The sequence below is a fragment of the Talpa europaea genome (assembly GCF_964194135.1).
Source record: "Talpa europaea genome assembly, chromosome: 12".
NCBI lineage: Eukaryota > Metazoa > Chordata > Mammalia > Eulipotyphla > Talpidae > Talpa > Talpa europaea.
In genome coordinates, this window is record NC_140079.1 from 89,865,066 (window position 1) to 89,884,683 (window position 19,618).

The window sequence follows — 19,618 nt, forward strand, 5'->3', positions numbered from 1 at the left end:
TTTTGATTTTCACTTTCTTATAGTTATTCATTTTCCTGGTCCCTTATTTCAGTTTTCTAGATCCCTGCTATGAGTGAGACCATCCGGTATTTTTCTTTTTCTTTTTGGCTTATTTCACTGAGCACGATCCCTTCCAGCGCCATCCATGTTGCTGCAAATTGCATGTGTTTATCTTTTTTGAATGCTGAGTAATATTCCATGGTACATATGGACCACATCTTCTTGATCCAGTCATCTATTTTTGGGCATTTGGGTTGTTTCCAAAGCTTAGCTATTGTAAACAGTGCTGCTATAAACATAGGGGTGCAGGTGCTCTTTGGAATTGATGTTTCTGTGTCCTTTGGGTAAATACCTAGGAGTGGAATTGCTGGATCATACGGAAGCTCTATGTTTAGTAGGTCCAGAAATCTCCACACAGCTCTCCATAGTGGTTGGACCAGTTTGCACTCCCACCAGCAGTGCAGAAGAGTTCCTTTTTCTCCACACCCTCGCCAACATTTGTTGTTGCTAGTTTTTTTAATATGTGCCATTCTCCATTCTCACTTTTACCTAACAGTTTTTAAAAGGAACTCTCTTGACATTCTCCAAGTATACACACATTAATCTTACACAGCCAGTGAGTTCAGTGGATATATGGAAGCAACTTTTTCTAGTAGGTTAATTCTATATGTAGCAGGAAGATTCATTAATTTAAGGGATCTTGTGTCAGTAATAAGCACTTTATAGGCATAGAGCCATTTTCTAACTCATGATTTCTGCCCATCAAAGTGAGATCTACTGGCAGGTCTCCAAGGTGTAGTTGACTTATCTCCACAGTGGTTGCTGTTACAGATTTCCCTAGAAATGGAGGGCAACAAAGCAGAAATGAGAATTGGGCACCTGTTAGCTCAGTGGTTTTTTTTTTTTTTCCTTCTTTTAAATTTAAGTCTAAGGGGCCTCCCTGGTGGTGCAAGGGGTTAAGATGTAACCTATGAAGCTATCCGCAGCCACTGTAGCAAGAGTTCAATCCCCAGCCAGGGAGGTGACCCACATGGCACAGCAGACATCTTCTGTCTCGCCCACTGCTCCCCTCATCAGTGTATTTCAGTCAATCTGCCTGTTCTCTGGTGAATCCTCTCACCCCCCCCACCCCTCTGGCCTAGACCCCAGTTCTTGTAGGCATAAGTAAATAAATCTTTAAAAAAAAAAAAATTCTAAGGTTGTGGCATCTCCATTTGGCCAGGAGGGGGCAGATGGGAGCCAGGGGTGCTGCTGCCCTGTTTGGAGAGCTGTGCTGGGACCAGCCGATCTTTTCAGCAATATGCCTGGGAGCAAGTGCTTTGTTTAGCCTTTTCTTCTGCCCTGAGGGTAACATATGAGAAACAACCTGATATGAGATCCCAGATGTGGCTCTTGAGTTCACTGCTATGTGCGGAATGCTGATGTTTACCACATTATTTACTTGTTCCTCAAACCACCAAATATGTCAACATATAGGAGTTCAGTTTGTTTGCTTTTTTACAGTTCCCACTTGGCATAATCAGAGTTGGAATTTTCAAAGAGGCGGCTGACTTGTAAATATTAATCATGTGAGGACAGAGCAGAATATACAGATGAATAAGACACAGTTGCTAGCCTTCAAGGACCTTACAGCTTGGCGGAGGGTGAGGCTGGGAAAGAACAAATACACAAGTAGTTTTATTACAAGATGGAATGGGAAAATTGCTGTAGGCCTCCCCAGGATGAAGGGAAATCAAGGGAGCTTTTGTGCAAGAGCTAGTATATATGTGTTGAGCCTTCAAAGAGAGCCGAATTAAAATTTTTTTGTTTCTGATTGTCAAAGTAGTAATACCGGTTATTTCAAATTCGAAAATTATAAAATAGAAAATGATTGGTCAGGAAACTCACTATCTGGAGATGACAGTATTTTCTTTCAGTTTTTTTCCCTCTGTGTGTCCATAAATCTTTTTAAGCAAAGTATGTAAATTTAATATTTAAAACCATGAATCTTTTTTTTTTTTTTGACTTTATTTTATTTATTTATGCATACAAGAACTGGGTGTAGGCGAGAGGTGCGGGTGTTGAGAAGACTGACTGAAATACACTGCTGAGGGGAGCAGCGGGCAAGACCGGAGAGGTTTGCTGCGTCATGTGGGTCAGCTCCCTGGCTGGGGTTTGAACTCAGGCCTCAGTGGCTGGCGATAGCTTGATAGCTTCGAGACTTTGACCCCTGTGCCACCAGGGAGGCCCTCTGGGTCTTCTTTTTATCTGCAGTTATCACTGTGACATGAGCATGTCCCAGTCAGTCTGAGATGTTGATGGGGTTGCAGAGTGCCCTCGGGGGTGGCGGGAGCACTCAGTTAGAATGACGCTGCATCCCTGGAAAGGCTTTGGAACATGTCCTGTGGGTGAAAGTGGAGTGCTGGCCTGTCCACAGAGCATTCTCACAATATTGCTGCCTGCTGTGCATATCAAAGGCCTTTGCTGTTATCCTCACCCCTGTTTATATTTAGTCATGTCAGATATGCTCTTTCTCTGGGGACAGAGAGCAGCAGAAAGTGAAGGGTGAAAAGCACAGTGGAAGCGGTCTCTCACCTTGTCCCCGCACATCCTGGGGATTGGAAGCCCCCTTCAATTTTATAACCCAGACTGGCCCCCCGTACCCCTATACCAGCCCTGTCGCAAACTCATTTTACTGTTCACATGTGATGATTACTTCTCTGACATAGAATCTGACCTACATTAAGGATTATTCTGAACAAACCAATATTGTGGTGTCTGATTGTGTCACCTTTTCTTTTTTTTTTTAAAGATTTATTTATGCATACAAGATCTGGGGTACAGGCCAGAGATGCAGGGGGTGAGAGGATTCACCAGAGACAGAGTGGGGAACAGAACAGGCAGATCCGTTGAAATACACTGCTGAGAAGCAGTGGGCAAGACAGGAGAGGGTCTGCTTCACTGTGTAGGGTGCTCTCTGGCCAGGGATCGAACTCGTGCTGCAGAGGCTGCAGATTGCTTCATAGTGTGGTGCTTAACCTCTTGCGCCACCAGGGAGGCCCTGATGGTATCACCTTTTCTATCCTTAACTTTACTTATTTTCCATATTTTTGATCCTCATGCATGAATGTTAATTTATTGTCTAGGTGAGAACTTCTGAATAGTAATCGACATATATCCACATCTTGTTCTTGGCTGCAGCAGAAAACCTGGTAACAGCAGTTACACATTTTATGTTGTTCTCCTTTAGATCAGGCCAAAGTGTTTGTGAAGATATTTACTGAGATTGACCGGATGCCCCAGCTTCTGGCATACTACTACAAGTGTCACAAGGTGAGAGGCTGTGCGGTCCGGATTGTGGCCTGCGCTAGCCCCAGGCTGCATCCCAGGCTCAGAGCTGAGGCAAAAGTATGTTGCTTCCTGGCCAGTAGGGGGTGGTCTTGATCCAGCCCGTGGCTTCATTTACTTAGTGGGAAAAGTGGCCACTTTTCAATGTCTTTTGTATTTATGGCTGGATTTCATTTATAGACTGAGAAGTTATCTTCATTTGTCCTATTTTTGTCTCATAAGGGGAGATTTATGCCCTAAGCTTTATTTGCCCTCAGCAAGCCTTAAGAATTTTATGTTTCCTAGGGTTCTTGCAATCGGATTTCTGAAAAATTTGACAGCTTACTGGGCTAACTTAATTCCTTCAAGTCCAATGCCCAGGTATCTCTTACGTACTGGTGTTGGGATAGAGTGAAGCGCTAAGTAGATGAAGCTAAAGCAGTGCTCATGGCCACCTCTAAGGTCTGTTGGGGAGAGCTGTTGGCATGCTTTGGGGGCAAGATAGAAGAAGAGAGAAGCACTTAGAGGGCAGCAAGTTCAAGCTTTGGATGATAACCGGAGCAGGTGACTATAAATGTTTTCTTTTCTCCCCTGCCTTTTTACGATGTGAATGGTCATCGCTCAGTGCCTGACTGCTCAGGATAGCAGGCGGTGGAAAATCGCTGGCTTTGGTAGGAGGGCAGGGCGGTTTCCCCAGGCAGCGTGTCTCGCATACCCCATAAGGCCCCTTGCTCTGCTTCTGCAGGTGCAGCTGTTAGCAGCCTGGCAGGAGCTGTGCCAGAGTGACCTGCCCCTGGACCAGCAGCTCACTGGATTCTACGACGCCTTGCTAGGTGCTTGGCACACACAGATCCAGTGGTCCACACAGGTAACAACTCATTTGGGTTCTGGGGGGTGGTGACCGTCCCAGAGTGGTCTCTCTCTGGAGTGGGGCCGCCCCTCTTGAAGGACCTCCTCATTTGCTGCCATCACCAAAGGGTTAAAAGATAAGCTTCAAAACCCAGGGCGATAAAATAGGTCTCCATTAAAACTCTTCTTATCACTCTTATATCTATATCTTAAATAGAATCTAATGTGACAACATTGCTTGCTGTTCAGCCAGAGAGCCTGTGGAATTCCTGGAGGCCAATATCTTCTGATCTGAAACCAGGAGGCCCTTAGTCAGGCGATGTTTGCGTGAACACAATTGTTTTTATCTTAACTTTGGGTAAAATTTACCTGACCTAAATTTAGTTTCCCTTGTTCTCACAAGATGCCAAGCGCTAAGAGGAAGAGTGTAATTTTAAAGGCACCCTCTGACTGAAGGGAGAGGAAGTTGGCTTCAGGTGGAAACTTTCCATCACTTTCCCGGCGTCTCTAGGTGTTTTCAGCCATAAAGGTTTCAATGCTTGTTCCCTTGCACACAAGGGGCATGGATCATCTATTAGAAGGGACAAGGGCTGCCTTTCTTCTGACTAGTGACTTACTGGGCCTGTTTATGGTGTTCCTTCCCCCTGGCCCAAAAATTAGCTGTGAATCTCTCTTCGCGTGTTCATCGGAATTTGCCGGAGAGAACTCGGCTGAAGTGGGAGAGAACTCCTCACACAGGGCGGTGCTGTCCCAGGTGGCTAGGGCTCCCTTCTCCATCCTCCTCTTCGCCTCCTTTAGTCAGCCTAATTCAGCCTTAGGTTAAAAACAAAACCAAAAACCAACCTCCTATACAAGTGTCACAGTTTTGAGGTAAATGTCGGTTTTCAGTGACCCCCGTCCACCCATGTTCACGTGTCCTGTCTCTTCTAGTGCTGGTGTCAGGAGCATACAAAGGATACAAATGCCCTTTATCACAGAAGAAGGAGGATTTGTTTGTTTATTACTAATTTTTGATCTGTGATAGCATTACTTTTTCAATGGCCAAAAATTGGTATCGTTTACAGTATCTTAAGGTGAATTTCCTTTGAATGGGAGCCTCCTTTTTCATACTTTGCGGTTTACAAGATATATCTAGAAAATTTACTACTGTGGAACACGAAGACTTGAATCGAATGGGGTGGGGGAAGGGCCTGCGTTTTTTCTTTTTGATTAATTGCTGTAACTCTGTCCTTCCAGTGGCTGAGCAAGAGTCACATTTTTTCTAGACATCAGTGGGTTCTGAAGCTCTTGCAAGACAGTGTGGATGCTGTATGAATGCCGCCATTTTGCTGGTGCTGATAGGACTCCTGGGGTCCACCATTAGAACTGTTAACACCATGTTAGATTTTGTTGCAAATCTTAAAAAAGATTCTGGGTGCTTCTATCTGAAGACTGTGTATTTGATTTTCAGAAATTGTCTGTCAGTGGAGGTTGCCCTCTTGCGTCACTGTCGCTCAAAGGCTTGCCAAGAAAAAGGATTTAGACTTTTCCACTTCCATTCAGACCACACCCTAAGTTGTAAGACATAAGTTGATGCTAATTTCTGCTTTGGTCCCTGGTCTGCTTTTTTTTCTGCACGGTGGCTGTCATCTCCTGAAGCGCAGTACAGTGCAAAGGAAACCAGAGCCTCCAGGGTAAATGTGCTTCCTTCAGAGCCCCTCCCCACCGCCAGTATTAATGTGGAAAATTTCCAGCATATAAGGAATTGAGAGAATTGTATGGTGAAGACCTATGTAGCACCTCCCGAGTGCCACAGTGAACATTGTGCTCTGTTTGCTTTTTTATCAGTCTGTCTACCTATCCACACACCTGTTCATTCACTCATCTTATTCTTTTGGTCCATTTCAAATAAATTGTAAGCATCACTCATTTCAGAACATGCATGGTATTAACTGGAGTTCAATATTAGCTTTATTTTTTAATAAGGTAAGATTATGAAATGCAGTGATCTTGAATATGCCATTGATTTGGTTTTGACAATTACTATGTGATCCTGTTCCCTATTAGGGTGCCAAACATCACCATAAAAATGATCTAGAAGTTGTTCTCATTCTCCATCACTCCAGAAGGCTACCACCATTCAGATTTTTTCTACCATAAATTTGTTTATTCTGTTTCAGAAATTTCATGTAAACAGAATCACACAGTATATGTTCTTTTGATAAGGCTTGTTAGATTCAGTGTGTTGTTGAGATTTATTCATGTCATGTTTATCAGTAGTTTGTTCCTTTTATTGCTGAATACTGTTACATGGTGTGAATATACCACAGTTTGTTTATCCATCCTCTTCTTGATGGACACTTGGGCAACTTCCAGTTTTAGGCTATTACGAATAATAATAGCATTGTTCTGAGCATTGTTCTGTAAGTCTTTTTGTGGACACACGTGTTCATATCTCTTGGGTAAATACCTAGGAGTGGAACTGCTGGGTCACAGGGGAGGCGCATGTTTAGATTTATAAGAAACTGCCAGACATTTTTCCGAAGTGGCTTTGCTCTCTGCACTCCCACAGTGTGAGTCTGATTGCTCCACATCCTTGTCAACATTAGGTGTTGTCAGTCATTTTAATCTTAGCCTTTCTGATGTGTGTGTTGCAGTATCTCACTGTGGTTTTAATTTGCATTTCTCCAACTGACTAAGGATGGAGAGCACCTTTTTATGCGATAATTAACCATTTCTAGATCTTCCTTCGTAAAGTGTCTGTTCAAGTCTTTTGCCCCCTAGAAAACAGGTGGATTATTTGTCTTCTTATTGTTGACTTGTGAGAGTTCATTTTGTATTCTGAGTACAAGTCTTTTAACAGATATGGTTTGTGGGTATTTTCTTTCGCTCTGTGGCTTGAGCGCAAATATTATTTTGATGAATTCTAGTTTATCAGGTTTGCTCTTATGATTATTGCTATTTGTGTTCTAAGGAATCATCACCAGCTCCCAAGTTGCAAAGATCTTTTTTTTCCCCCTAAAAGCTCATTTAGCTTTTGAAGTTTGTTTTATCATCCACCTTGCATAATTTGTTTATGTAGTATAAGGTAGTGTCAAATTATTTTCATAGAAGCTATTTAGATTAATTCTATAACCCTAAGTGATGGTTTGGTCTTGTTGTTGGTGAACTTTTTGGTTGTTCTTTGGCCAATGGCCAGAAAATTTCCCTTGCCAGATTATTTCAATGGCCATTCTGAGAGGACCCTCTTAGAGGACTTCTAAGAGGCCTAGTTTGTTTTAATTATAACATGCATTTAAGAAATGTTATTGAAAGTCTAGGATATGGCTTTCTAGTCAGTTTCAGCTGACCAACCAATTAGAACTCTTTCGAGTAGAGTTATTTAGTCTAATTCTTCCCCCTGTTCCAGGCCATTTAAGTAAGAGATAAGAACAAAAGTTGCGCAGTCCTTTCTTTTAATACATAGAGAAGAGGTAGGATTTCTTTCTAGATGAGAATTGTTTTCATTCCCTTCTTTGATTCCTCCTTAGAGTGAAATGTTTCTTCTAGCAAATGAGGAACTGGGTGGTATCTCAAGGTCTTTACCGTTCTCTTACCTTAGTGTGTTTGGGGACGATGAGGACAGTGTGTGGCTGGGATGCCTGAAATGGCTGGAAAGGTGGGTCTGCTGGTGCCCCTATGTGTGTGGATAGTAGAACCATACAACGCAGGAACTTTGAATTCAAGACAGGAGTTTGGCTTTCTCGAAAAGATAGTCTAGAGCAATAGAGAGTGATTTTAAGAATGATTTTGGTATCAAAACATCACCTACGTAATTTCCCTGTCAAAAAATGTAACCTTCATGTTATCATGAAGAAGCTAAGAGACCCAAATTAAAGATTGGCAAAACAGCTATCCTGGACTCTTCAAAAATTCCAGTGTCATGAAAGAAAAAAAATAAAGATTGAGATACTGTTTTTAAATTAAAGGAGACAAATTAAAAAAAAAAAAAACTAAATGCAAAGGCGTGGTTCTTGGCTGGCTCCTGCAGGATGACAGAAAAGCCACGAAGGACATGAACGGGACAACGGGGAACATCGGATCAGAGACGCAATAGGCAAAGGCATTCTGTCAGGGTTCATTTGGTTAGTGGTGGAGCTGTCACACGGCAGGCCTCGGCAGAGCTGCTTAGTGGCGACACGTGATTCTGCGGCTGCCTCTCTAGTGGTGCAGAGAGAAGCACAGCAGATGTGGCAAAAAAAAACAAAATAACCCAAAAAAACAATCACTGGGGTGGAGGTCTGTGAGGAGCCCCCTTCTAAATGTACTCATCTAGTTTTGTCCAAGAGACCTACAATGCATAGGACAGGAAAAAGACTCTCCGTGAATAAATGAATCTACTCTAAAAGGCTATGAAGACACTATTCCTGGTGGCCCTTCGGATAAAAAAAATCTTCACCGAGAACTGGGTCAAGGGGAGAGGTGGCTGGGCTGGTCTGCACGCTGCCTGACGGTTGTCCATTTCTTACTCCGTGACTTAATTTTTCTTTAATTCTGTTTTGTTCCCTCCCTCATGTCTTCCAGCTTCTGCCTTGACATCTTCACAGTCTTCACTGTAGCCAGTTTTTGGTGAGCATTTCAGTGCTGCTTACCATAGAGTTGAACATAGTCAGGCTCTTGGGGTCAGTGATAGACATAAAGTGGCCAGTTGTTCTGGACCATTCACAAGTGCTGCCAGCTGACTTGGCCCTCTGAACATGCTCACTTTTGTGGTGAGGGAACCTGGGGCTTATCGCTCTTGAGTAGACCACTTTCTGGTGATTGGAAGGGTGCCTTTGAGCCACCCAGGAGACTGCCTCTGTGGAAGCTGTGTGCCTCTCTGGTCCATGCTCTCTCTCCCATTGCAGGTTTTCAAGAACCCCTACGAGGTGGTGACGGTGCTGCTGATTCAGACCCTGGGGGCCTTGCTGCCCTCTCTGCCAGTCTGCCTCAGTGCCGGTGTGGAGCGGGCAGGGCCTGAGCTGGAGCTCACCAGCCTGCTGGAGTTCTATGACACCACTGCCCACTTTGCCAAGGGGCTGGAGATGGCGCTGCTCCCCCACCCACGTGAGCATTCCTTCCTCCCAGACTCTGGCTTGTCTTTACTTGCTCTTTTTGAAACTTCTGGGGCCTGGGTTTGCTTGCTTTTCCAGGTGCTGATTTTATAGAATGGAAGGGATCATTGTTTCCCTTTTCAATAGACATGGGAGGCTTTTCCATGAAGACATTGCCATTGTGGCAATGGTTGTTGTATAATGTATTTACCCAGCACCACTCAGGTGCTTTCCTCGCTCTGGGGAGGAGATGGACCCTTGTAGGGGCAGGATGGGACAGAGCAGGATTTCTATGATCGGAGCAGACCGGGTAAAGGAGTCCTGGAGCACTCAGTGGCCATTGCAGGCTTTTATTGGGATTTACCAGGTACACAGCCGGCAGGGGTGCCGGGGGCTGGCAGGCCCCCCAACCCCCAGGAAGTCTTCACCCTTTCTGGGCTCTCTGGAGTTTTCTCGTGGCCTCTGCTTCTCTCTTCTCCTTCTGGTTTCCCACTCTTTTTGCTCTCTGTTCTGCTGGCATCCCTGTGATTCCACCCTTATAAGCCCACTCTCAGCCCAGGTGAATCCCATCTACATATGCCCACACCCTACTCCAGGTGCCCGCCATTAGGCCTGCCTTCAGGACTGCAGGGATGAAGCATTGATCTTAATGGTGGGAGGGCAGAAAAGCCTGATACTTTACTTACCCTACAACACCTCTACAGGGATTTAGAAGGTAAAAGAGGCAGGTAGCATTTGTAATAGGTCGGTGGCAGGTATGTCTGGGAGAGGAATGTCCTCTACCTTTTAAGTCACACGATTCAATCTAAAAAGTAAGTTGAAGAGAACAAATGGGTTAGAGGAGCTTTTTGAGCATACAAGTTTCAAGGGCAGGGATGTGGACTGAAGGTGGCTGTAGGGGAAATGGGCCCAGTTACACCTGAGAGCGAAGCCTCATGGTCCCATTCAGGCAGACAATGGCTGATGTGTTAGTTTTCCCAGCTGTTTCCCATCTAGGTTAAAAGCACCATAAACTTTTACATAACATAGACCTTGTGACGCATTCTGCTGTCAAATCAGGAAATCACTTCAGGAAAACCTTGTTCTGCCGTTTGGCTGCTTCGTCACTAACTCAGTTTATTTAAAAGTTATTCTCTTTAATTACATTTGTGCATAATTACCTTAGACATTCCAGGGAGTGTGTTTATTGTTCAGGCTCCTGATGATTCATAGGTGTTTGTGGCACGCTCACTAGTTAGGGCCTGGCCGGGGGCAAGGCATGGGGGCCATGTGGTTACTGCTGGGGAGGGGGCACCCTGGGCCCAGTGGCTGTGGGTATCTGGCCACACACCCTCCTGGGTCAGAGAAGGGTAAAGGTGATGCAGGAGCACAAAGCCTTCCTCCCCTTCGTGAGGAACGTTACTGAAGAAGAAAGAATGTCACTTGCAAGAGTCAGATACAGAAATCAATTGTAAGTCAGGTTTAGATTTTTAATGATTCCTATTGAGGCTTTCAAAGTATTTTTTTTTAAAGAATATTTATTTTATTATATTTTTTTTAAGATTGATTTTATTTGGTTTTTTTTTGTTTGTTTGTTTATTTATTTATTTATTTATTTATTTATTTATACATACAAGCACTGGGTACAGTCAGAAGCGCGGGAGGGTGAGAGAATTCACCAGAGCCAGAGCGGGGGTGCAGAGCAGGCAGAAGGACCAAAGTACACTGCTGAGGGGAGCAGCGGGCGGCAGGAGAGGTCTGCGCACCATGTAGGACCCTCCTCCGGTGGCTGGGGAGCAGCTGGGGATTGAACCGACGCTGCAGAGGCCGCGGGCAGCTTTGCAACCCAGTGCTCGACCGCTGCACCACCGGGGAGGCCCTCAAAGTATTTTTTTAAAATTAATTTAAAAGCATTTTGGAAGCATACATAAAAATAAAAGAATGTAAGTTATCCCCAACCTCATCACTCAGAGAGTGCCTCTGGCAACAGTCTGTTATTTTTCCTCCTAATAAATCAGATACAAATGCACATTTTCTACAAATACACATTATATAAATATAAATGAATATAAATATAAATATATACATGTATGGCTATACACATATTCTATGTGTTTAAAAGTGTGGTTCATATGCAATCTTTTCTTTTTGCTTAAAATAAAAAAGCTTTTTTTTTTTTTATTCAAGATTTATTTATTTATTTATACAAGCACTGGGTACAGTCAGAAGCGCTGGAGAGTGAGAGAATTCACTAGAGCCAGAGCAGGGAGCAGAACAGGCAGAAGGACCGAAGTACACTGCTGAGGGGAGCAGTGGGCGGCAGGAGAGGTCTGCACGCCATGTGGGACCCTCCTCCGGTGACCAGGGAGCAGCCGGGGATCGAACTGGTGCTGCAGAGGCTGTGGGCAGCTTCGCAACCCAGAGCTCAACCGCTGTGCCACTGGGGAGGCCCCAGCTGCTGATTGCTTTGTAGTGCAGTGCTTAACCCCCTGCGCCACCAGGGGAGGCCCCTGACACATGGTTTTTAATGACAACTATGGCTTACTTGAAATTTTTTAAATCCACTATTATAAATAAAGGTATCGTGAATAATCTTGCACATTAATTATTATGTCCAGCTCTGGTTATTTCTTAGGACAAGTTTTAAAATTATAGTTGCTAAGGAATGAAAATTTAAAAGATGCTTGCCATATTGTCCTCTTTATTTATTTTTAAAGATTTATTTATGCATAAGAGAATTGGGGTACAGGCCAGAGGTGTGGGGGGGAGTGAGAGGATTCACCAGAGACAGAGTGGGGAACAGAACAGGCAGACTGACTGAAATACATTGCTGAGGGGAGCAGCAGGTGAGACAGGAGAGGTCTGCTGTGCCATGTGGGTCAGCTCCCTGGCCAGGGATTGAACTCAGGCCTTGACAATGATAGTGCTGAGATTTCACCCCTAGGCTACCAGGGAGCCCCTCTTTGTTCATTATTGCTTTTTGTTTCCATTTCCCTAAAGATGAACACAACTTGGTCAAAGTCATGGAGCTGGTGGATGCCGTGTATGCTCCGTACAAACCCTACCAGTTGAAGTACGGTGACATGGAAGAGAAGAACCTACGCATTCAGATTAGCGCGGTGCCTCTGGTAATGTCCTATTATTGCCAGTGGCCTAATTTGAGGAATCATTCTGTTTGCCAGGCATGGGGTTAGGGATGGAATGCACTGGAGAAGGTATGAGGTGGAATCAGGTTTGCAAAGAAGTGGGAACAGGTCTGCAAAAAATGGGCTCTAGGTGCCTCCTGGGCTGTTGGGATCCTCGTATGAAATGCAATTCCAGCTAGGCTGGCAGCTTTCTAGGTCCCCAATAAAGATCTAGAAAAAATAAGATGCTTAAATCTTCTGGGGATGATTCCGTGTCTCTGATTTGAATTCATCCCCTAGAAATCTGGGGATGAATTCAATGTCTCTCATATTCCTACTCTCATAACGGGCAGTTTTGTTTAAAGAAGATGTGCAGATGGCATGGGAGCCAAGCTGGCATGGGCAGTGTTAGAGGTGATGTAGGGATGGGTCACTGACACTGGGGGGTAGAGGTCATTCCCAGTACAAATGCTATTTTAGGGTTGTCCACTCTGGGGAGAGCTGACATTAAAGAATTGATCTTAAAGTCATTAGAATCTGCAGCCTGTTGCCATTTTTGTGTTTTCTAGGGACGTTCCTAGAAAGTGTTCTGCTTCTGTTACATTCTTGCCCCCCAAGGAAGCAGTTTCTGTTCACTGCATTCTTTTGGAGTGTCTTATATGGAGAATTTGAATCCTAGCTGGTAAATGTGAGCAAGACGCCATCTCCACCACAGAAAAAGAAGAAGGAGATGAGAACTGTGAGGATGACTATAAGGATTTGATAGGCTTTTCTGTTGTGACCTCACTGGCCACTTGAACCGGCTGCCCTGGGGCAGGCCTTGAGGAGCTGTCGGGTTAGGGAGTGTACTGCTGACATCCCTGTTAAAAAAGTGGTTGTACCGTGAATGAGGAGGCTTGGCTGTCTGCCTCACCTTAGTGTCTGCTCATCTGTTCTTGGGTCTGAGGTGGCTTTTGCTTGTCCATATTTGCTGTGCAGGAGCACGGAGAGGTCATCGACTGTGTGCAGGAGCTGAGCCACTCCGTGACCAAGCTGTTTGGTCTGGCGTCCGCAGCCGTGGACAGATGCATCCGATTCACCAATGGCCTGGGGACCTGTGGCCTGCTGACAGCCCTGAAATCCCTCTTTGCCAAGTAAGGCTGGGGTGGGGACAGGGCTGGCCACACTGGAGAATGACGTCTGTCCCAGTGAAAAATATGTGTATCCCTGTCCTGTATCCCGGTGCTGCCCCTGGAGAGGACATCACACTCGGGCCCGAGAGGACATTCCCAGGGGTGTTCGCTGGGGCACTGTTTGTAGTGGCAGAACATTGGAAGCAACCTAAATACCCATCAGTTTGGCAGTGGCTGAATAAGATCTGGTGTGTTCACACAGGGGCCGCCATGCAGCAGTTAAGATTTTAGTTAGATCTATGCATAGCAACACGGTTAGATCTCAGAAACATACTGCAGAGTGAATAAAACGAAGTTGCAGAATAAGTTGTAGTCTAACACAGTATGTAAAAAGAACGTACAAAAATGAGGTTTATTTTCTATAGCAGGACTTGATGAACTTTTTCTGCCAAGGGCCCAATGGCAAGTATCTCAGACCTTGCAGCCGTAAAGTTGGTAGAGACTTTTGTGGCCCTTTGCTTTCCAGCATGAGAGCAGGCACAGACAGCACTTCCGTGAATGGGCGTGGCTGTGTACCAGTAAAACTTTATTTACAAAACACCAGGAGTACCAGCTCCTTGCCTGGATCTTTTTTTATACTTTAAAAATGTATTACATATTCCTATAGATAGAGGTCGATAAACTGGAGCTCATGAGTCAAATGTGGCATGCCATCTGTTCTTGTAAATAAAGTTTCCTGGGACACAGCCATGCCCATGCACTTCCTTGTGGCCCGTGATGCTGCCACTCTGTGAAGGTAGAGGCCTGAAGATACCTTAAAATATCTGCGCCCTGACAGGGCAGGGCTGCTGAGTCTGGATGTGGAAGGTTAAGCAACAGAAGACTCAAAGCATTCATTTTCTTTGGGGAGTTTAGGAAGGCTAGGATGGTGGTGGATAGCTTTGTTATTTTCTCTCTTTTAAAAAGGGACACATATTTCTTGTTTCATTAAAAATAGAAAATAGAAAGATTGTGAGCTTCCTGCTAAGTGAAAGTAGCAAGTCACAAAAGGTGACTTGATTCTGTGTAGATGAGATTGGAGAACAGGCAGCTGCAGAGACAAAGTAGATTAGTGGTTGCCTGAGGCTGGGGAGACAGAATTGGAGGAGATGGGGGTGACTGCTACACGTTTTGGAGTTTTTTTTCTGGGGTGATGAAAATGATCTAAAATTGCTGGTGGTGATGGCTGTTCGACTCTGGGACTGCACTATAGGCTTGTGCCCTTAAGTGTGTGAATTGTGTGGCTGTGAATTATGTCACAACCAAGTTGCTAAAACAAAGAGAGAAGGGGAAATGGAAATTAAGTTTAGTTAGCAAAAACAAAAGGGAAGCCAGCCATTTAAGACGGGGTTCTCTGACCTACACCTGAGGTGCAAGGGCCTCAGGATGCCAGCCACTCCAGCCTCTTGCTTATAGACAACTACATTCTTAGGCTCTCCAGGAGACCTCCCAGGGGTAGCTTGTTTAAGAATGAAGTTGCTCTGAGTCTCAAGAAATTCCTTTTATTGAACCGAATGCTGTTTTGCTATAAGTTTAGGGAGCTCTTGTCATTCCAGAAATACTGAGCATGCCCCCGTGAGCTCTGAGGGTCCTTGGGCGCAGTGCTCTGTCGCTGCCCTGGGCAGGCAGCGCCTCCCGGGGAGCTCCCAGGAGCGGCATGGAAAGCCGCTGGGGCCTCATGCCCTGCCCACAGATGCCCGTGTCACCTGTGGATGTGTTCCCGTGGAAAGAGAAGCCTCAGCAACAAGCTAAATTAAAAGAAAAAAAAAAAGTTACCTCTTTCTCTGCCAGCAACCAGGGTTTTTGGATGGAAAGAAATTTTTGAGATCTAAGAAAATGACACTATAAAATAACAAAAATACTGCTTTTAGAAATAACTTTTAAAATATGAAAAGGTATTAAAAAAAAAAGCCTTTCTCCCCCTTCCTGCTTACCTTAGTTCTTCTGAGAAGTAGCCAGTTTTGAACATTTAGCTGTTTGTCTCTTCATTCCCCCGCCCAACTTTAGAGCAGACGTCTTGTGTATCAGCATTAACGACGGCCTCTTGCCTCAACTATGAACGGTGAGGACCGCAGGTACCCAGAGCTGCCCCGCTCTCACCCCGTTCCTCCCAGTGCTGGCTCGTTCTATTTTTACTTTTTGTTTTTCAGTTGATTATTTTAACAACTTCATTTTAAAAAGAATACAAACCCCTCTTGAAAATCCCACTATACCCAAGGATATTTCATGAAAATGAAACAACCGAAACAGCTGATGTTTATGAAGTTAGGGGTTAGGGCGAAGCTCGCTGGCAGGACGGGCCATTGCCCAGGTGTGTGTGTGTGTGTGGGGTTTGGGTAGGGCGTTGAGGGAGGATGAAGCATGCAGGGCAGACAGGAGGACACTGGCCTCACTTGAACTAGACTACAGCAGGTGACAGGTGTGAAAGAGGTAGTACTCGATGGTGATGGAGCCTGGGCCCAGGGGCTCGTCTGGCCTTTACTTTGGGGCCCTTGGTGGGTCAGTGCTCTTCTCTGCATGTTGCTATCTTTCCTCTGAGGAAACTGGTGGTGCCATCTCCTTGAGACAGTGAAGTGAAAGCGTGTAATTAAAGCCCCTCCCAAGGACACACACTGTTCATGTGCCACCAACTCTACAGCCTTAAAAAAGGACCACCCCACATCAGCTTTCATTTCATACTTTTCAGGGAACTCTTGTTTATATCATTTCCTTTACTTCAGCATCATGACAGCTCTGTGAGGTGGTGCAGAAAACAGCACTAAATCCATTTGAAAGACTAGGAAACTGAGGCCCAGGGCTACGGGCCAGTCTTCTGTTCATTCAGGTGCTATTTCCACATGTCTCCCTCAGCCCGGCCCGCTGCTGATTTCCTGGGGACGCAGTTATGAGCTGGGGCTAGTCCTGCCCTCCTAGAGCATCTAGTCTCAAAATGGAAGTACATGTTGAACATGTACTCAGATAAGCTATTTAATCCAACCCATGCCCGGCGCCAGGATGGAAGGTTGGTGTGCAGCAGGAGCAGGCCGCATGTGAGGGAGTCTGCAGCTCCAATCTAGTTTCATGCTCCTGTTCCTTGAGGGCAGGCTCTTGCCCGCCGGGCAGCTTGGTAGTTTAATGTAAATGCTGCAAAACAACCCTGGACAGGGTCCCAGGTGACGGTCAAGTGCCATAGTAGGACTGCGATGTTTTAAACAATTCTTGGAACCAGCTTCCAAAGAAAGGCCCCTGTTAGGACGAGGGAGCGGTTTGCCAGCATCACTGTTCGGTCACCAGGGTCTTAGTCTCAGTGGCTGCCTCCCTCCTCCACTGCAGCTGCTCTGCCGGGTGGGCACGGTGGTCTTGCCACATAGAGCAGACCATTTTGTGGTCACACTGTAAAGGCAGGGGCCTCTGAGTACACATTCAAGGTCATTAGCAGTTTGTCCGAGGCTGTCTGACTCCGGGGGGGTTTGGACCCGGGGTCTGACGCTGTCCTCTTTCCCCAGGTACGCGTCTGACTTCACCAGCACGCTCCAGTCAATACGGAAGAAGTGCAAGCTGGATGAGATTCCTCCCAACTCCCTTTTTCAAGAAGACTGGACAGCTTTTCAGAACTCCGTTAGGTAAAGTGGGGGCTGTAGCTTAAGCCTGCTCCTAATGTAGGAAACATAAGCATGTAGAATGTGGTATATGAAATGGTGACTGTGTCCGTAAGGGGCTGGTTCTTGTTCTCTTGCTGCCATTTCTTCTTCAAAGCAAATACTCTATCTAGCCTCTGAAAACAAGCGACTCAACGAAAACCCACCCACCATATAAAAGCACCAGGGTGGTCCCTCTTGCTCTTACAGTATTTTAAAAAGTTCTTTATGAACTCACCTCCTCTGGGGACTTTTTTTTTTATATTTTGTTTAAGGCTCGCCCCCGCCCCCCAGCCTATGGTTTCTACAGAGCTAAAATAACATGGCGCTTGTATTTGAGAGAACTCGCAGCTGGCTGGACCCTGTTTCTGGATCTCAGAGCCATAGTGTGAGATGGTGAGGCCAGACCCCATGGCCTAGAAAGGGCTGCGTAGGAGTCCCGGTGAAAGGCATTGAGGTGACCCTCCAACCTGGCTGTTGATGAGCAGATCCTGGGTGACCTGTGAGCCCCGAGGCAGACACCTGTTGCCCCAAGCCCTGAGGGGACAGTGTGATGGGCAGTGGCCCTTGGTGTGTCTAACCAGTGGGTGCTGCCAGCTCCGACCTGTGGGCATGTTTTGATCTAGAACACTACATTTCAATTTTGAACACTGCATTTCAACAGAACAATTTTGAATTCATTATCAACATTTAAAAACCAGATTTAACATAATCCGTATTTCTGATTTCACCTAAAAATTGAAGGCTTTGAAAGCTGGGCCCTCATTGCCCCAAGGCCGTGGCCCATTGAGGGTAGTGGCTGGAGTCCCCGCAGACTGGGCATCTGCTCAGCTGTCCTGTGCCTCTGCCACGTGCCTGGTGTCTAGCATCTATACTGTCAGAGGTGAAAAGAATTTAGAAATTTCTCTCAAAACCATTCTTCATGGGTGTACACGCCTCCCAGAGAAGCTGCTTTTTGCCCACTTACAGCTTCTGCCTGACTCTGGCCTCAGCTGGCCGCACTGATGCTCATGACACACGTCAGTGTCGGCAGGTGGCCCAGGCCATGGCGGATCCAGACCCTCCCCAGGCTTCTTTAATCCAGGTACACCCAGGACTACGTCTGAGGACTCTCCCCACGGGCCCAGACCTGGATTTTTTACTTTCTTTGATGAAATGTAGTGTTCTAGATGCTGACTCTGCCCCACCGTCGGTGGTACTGGATGTGCTGGGATATGGGATTCAGTCGGCAGATGTGCCGCTCCTGAGGCGAGGGGACCAGCTGGCTTCCTCATAGGCCTCTCTCAGCGGAATGCCGGTTCCCGCTGCTGATAGGTACTCTTAAAGAAAGTTAAAAGTTAACCAGGCTTAAGATGTTTTTTAATCCTTGGGTTTGTCCTGACATTATAGAGTAGTGTTGAAGGACTCTGTAGTTGGAGTTTGAGGCCTAGCATAAAATTACTTGAAAATTAAAGGATTACTAAACACAGATATGCTGATCACTCGGGCTGCCTTTCATGCGATCAAAGAGAGATGCCTCTGGTGTCAAAACAAGTTTCTCTTCCATGCCTTGCAAATAGCAGACATCCTACAAATACTAAATAATGAATTTTGGTTTTTAAATTTTGGATACGGCGTATTTCTAATTTGTTTTCTCAAGGACAAAGCCCAAAACACCTCAGTATTTTGGAAATGTGAATTTATTTAATAGTGTACTGGGGAGAATTATGATTCAGAGGTTATTAAATGATATTAGAGGGGCCTCCCTGGTGGCACAAGTGGCTAAGTCTCAGCACTGTGAAGCTATTAGCAGCCACTGCAGCATGAGTTTCATCGCAGACTGGGTAGCTGACCCACATGGCACAACAGACCTCTCCTGTCTCGCCCGCTGCTCCCCTCAGCAGTGTATTTCAGTCAGTTCTCCTGTTCTGCTCCCTGCTCTGTCTCTGGTGAATTCTCTCACCTCCCATCCCCCCCCACTCCGCACCTCTGGCTTGCACCCCAACTCTTGTATGCATAAATAAATCAATCTCTTTTTTTAAAAAAAGGAATACTAGAAAGGACTAGCATTTACGACTGACACTAATTACTAAACCATTTCAGCTAGGTGATCAAATGGTTAACTGCTTTACCAGTTCACTCCCAAAGGAGTGAATAGTTAGAATTTTTATGAATGAGACAATGTTTGTCCTGTAAACGTGGCATTCCAGATACTTGAACGTGAAGTGCTTTTTGCTTTGTTTAGGATAATAGCCACCTGTGGAGAGCTCTTGAGGCAATGTGGAGACTTTGAGCAGCAGCTAGCAAACAGGTAGGCGGGGACTGCGTGCTATTCCCCGGGTTTGTGGTTGGGGGAAGGACTTTTCACACAGCACACAGGACAGCAACAACATAGGGTCACTCTGAAAGCCACCAAGCTCAAGGACTGTCTGTACCTAGATACGCAGTGTCATTATTGTCATCATTACACATTTATTGAGCACCTAAAACAGGCACAACTCTCACCTACTTGGCTGTGGGCACGTCATTTTGCTTGGACGAGGACATCACAGCCTCAATGA

General features: G+C 45.5%; 1 protein-coding gene across 1 annotated transcript in view; it reads left to right on the forward strand.

Moving 5' to 3' along the window:
* Positions 1-19,618, forward strand: part of COG7 (component of oligomeric golgi complex 7) — a gene marked incomplete at both ends in the record, with an annotated part of 47,353 nt that overhangs the window by 6,596 nt on the left and 21,139 nt on the right. The window contains 7 exons of the mRNA XM_084249149.1: positions 3,230-3,312; positions 4,052-4,174; positions 9,021-9,219; positions 12,186-12,313; positions 13,289-13,443; positions 16,947-17,063; positions 19,303-19,368. Coding sequence (XP_084105275.1) covers positions 3,230-3,312; positions 4,052-4,174; positions 9,021-9,219; positions 12,186-12,313; positions 13,289-13,443; positions 16,947-17,063; positions 19,303-19,368 — 871 coding nt within the window. The remainder of the gene's footprint in view (positions 1-3,229; positions 3,313-4,051; positions 4,175-9,020; positions 9,220-12,185; positions 12,314-13,288; positions 13,444-16,946; positions 17,064-19,302; positions 19,369-19,618) is intronic.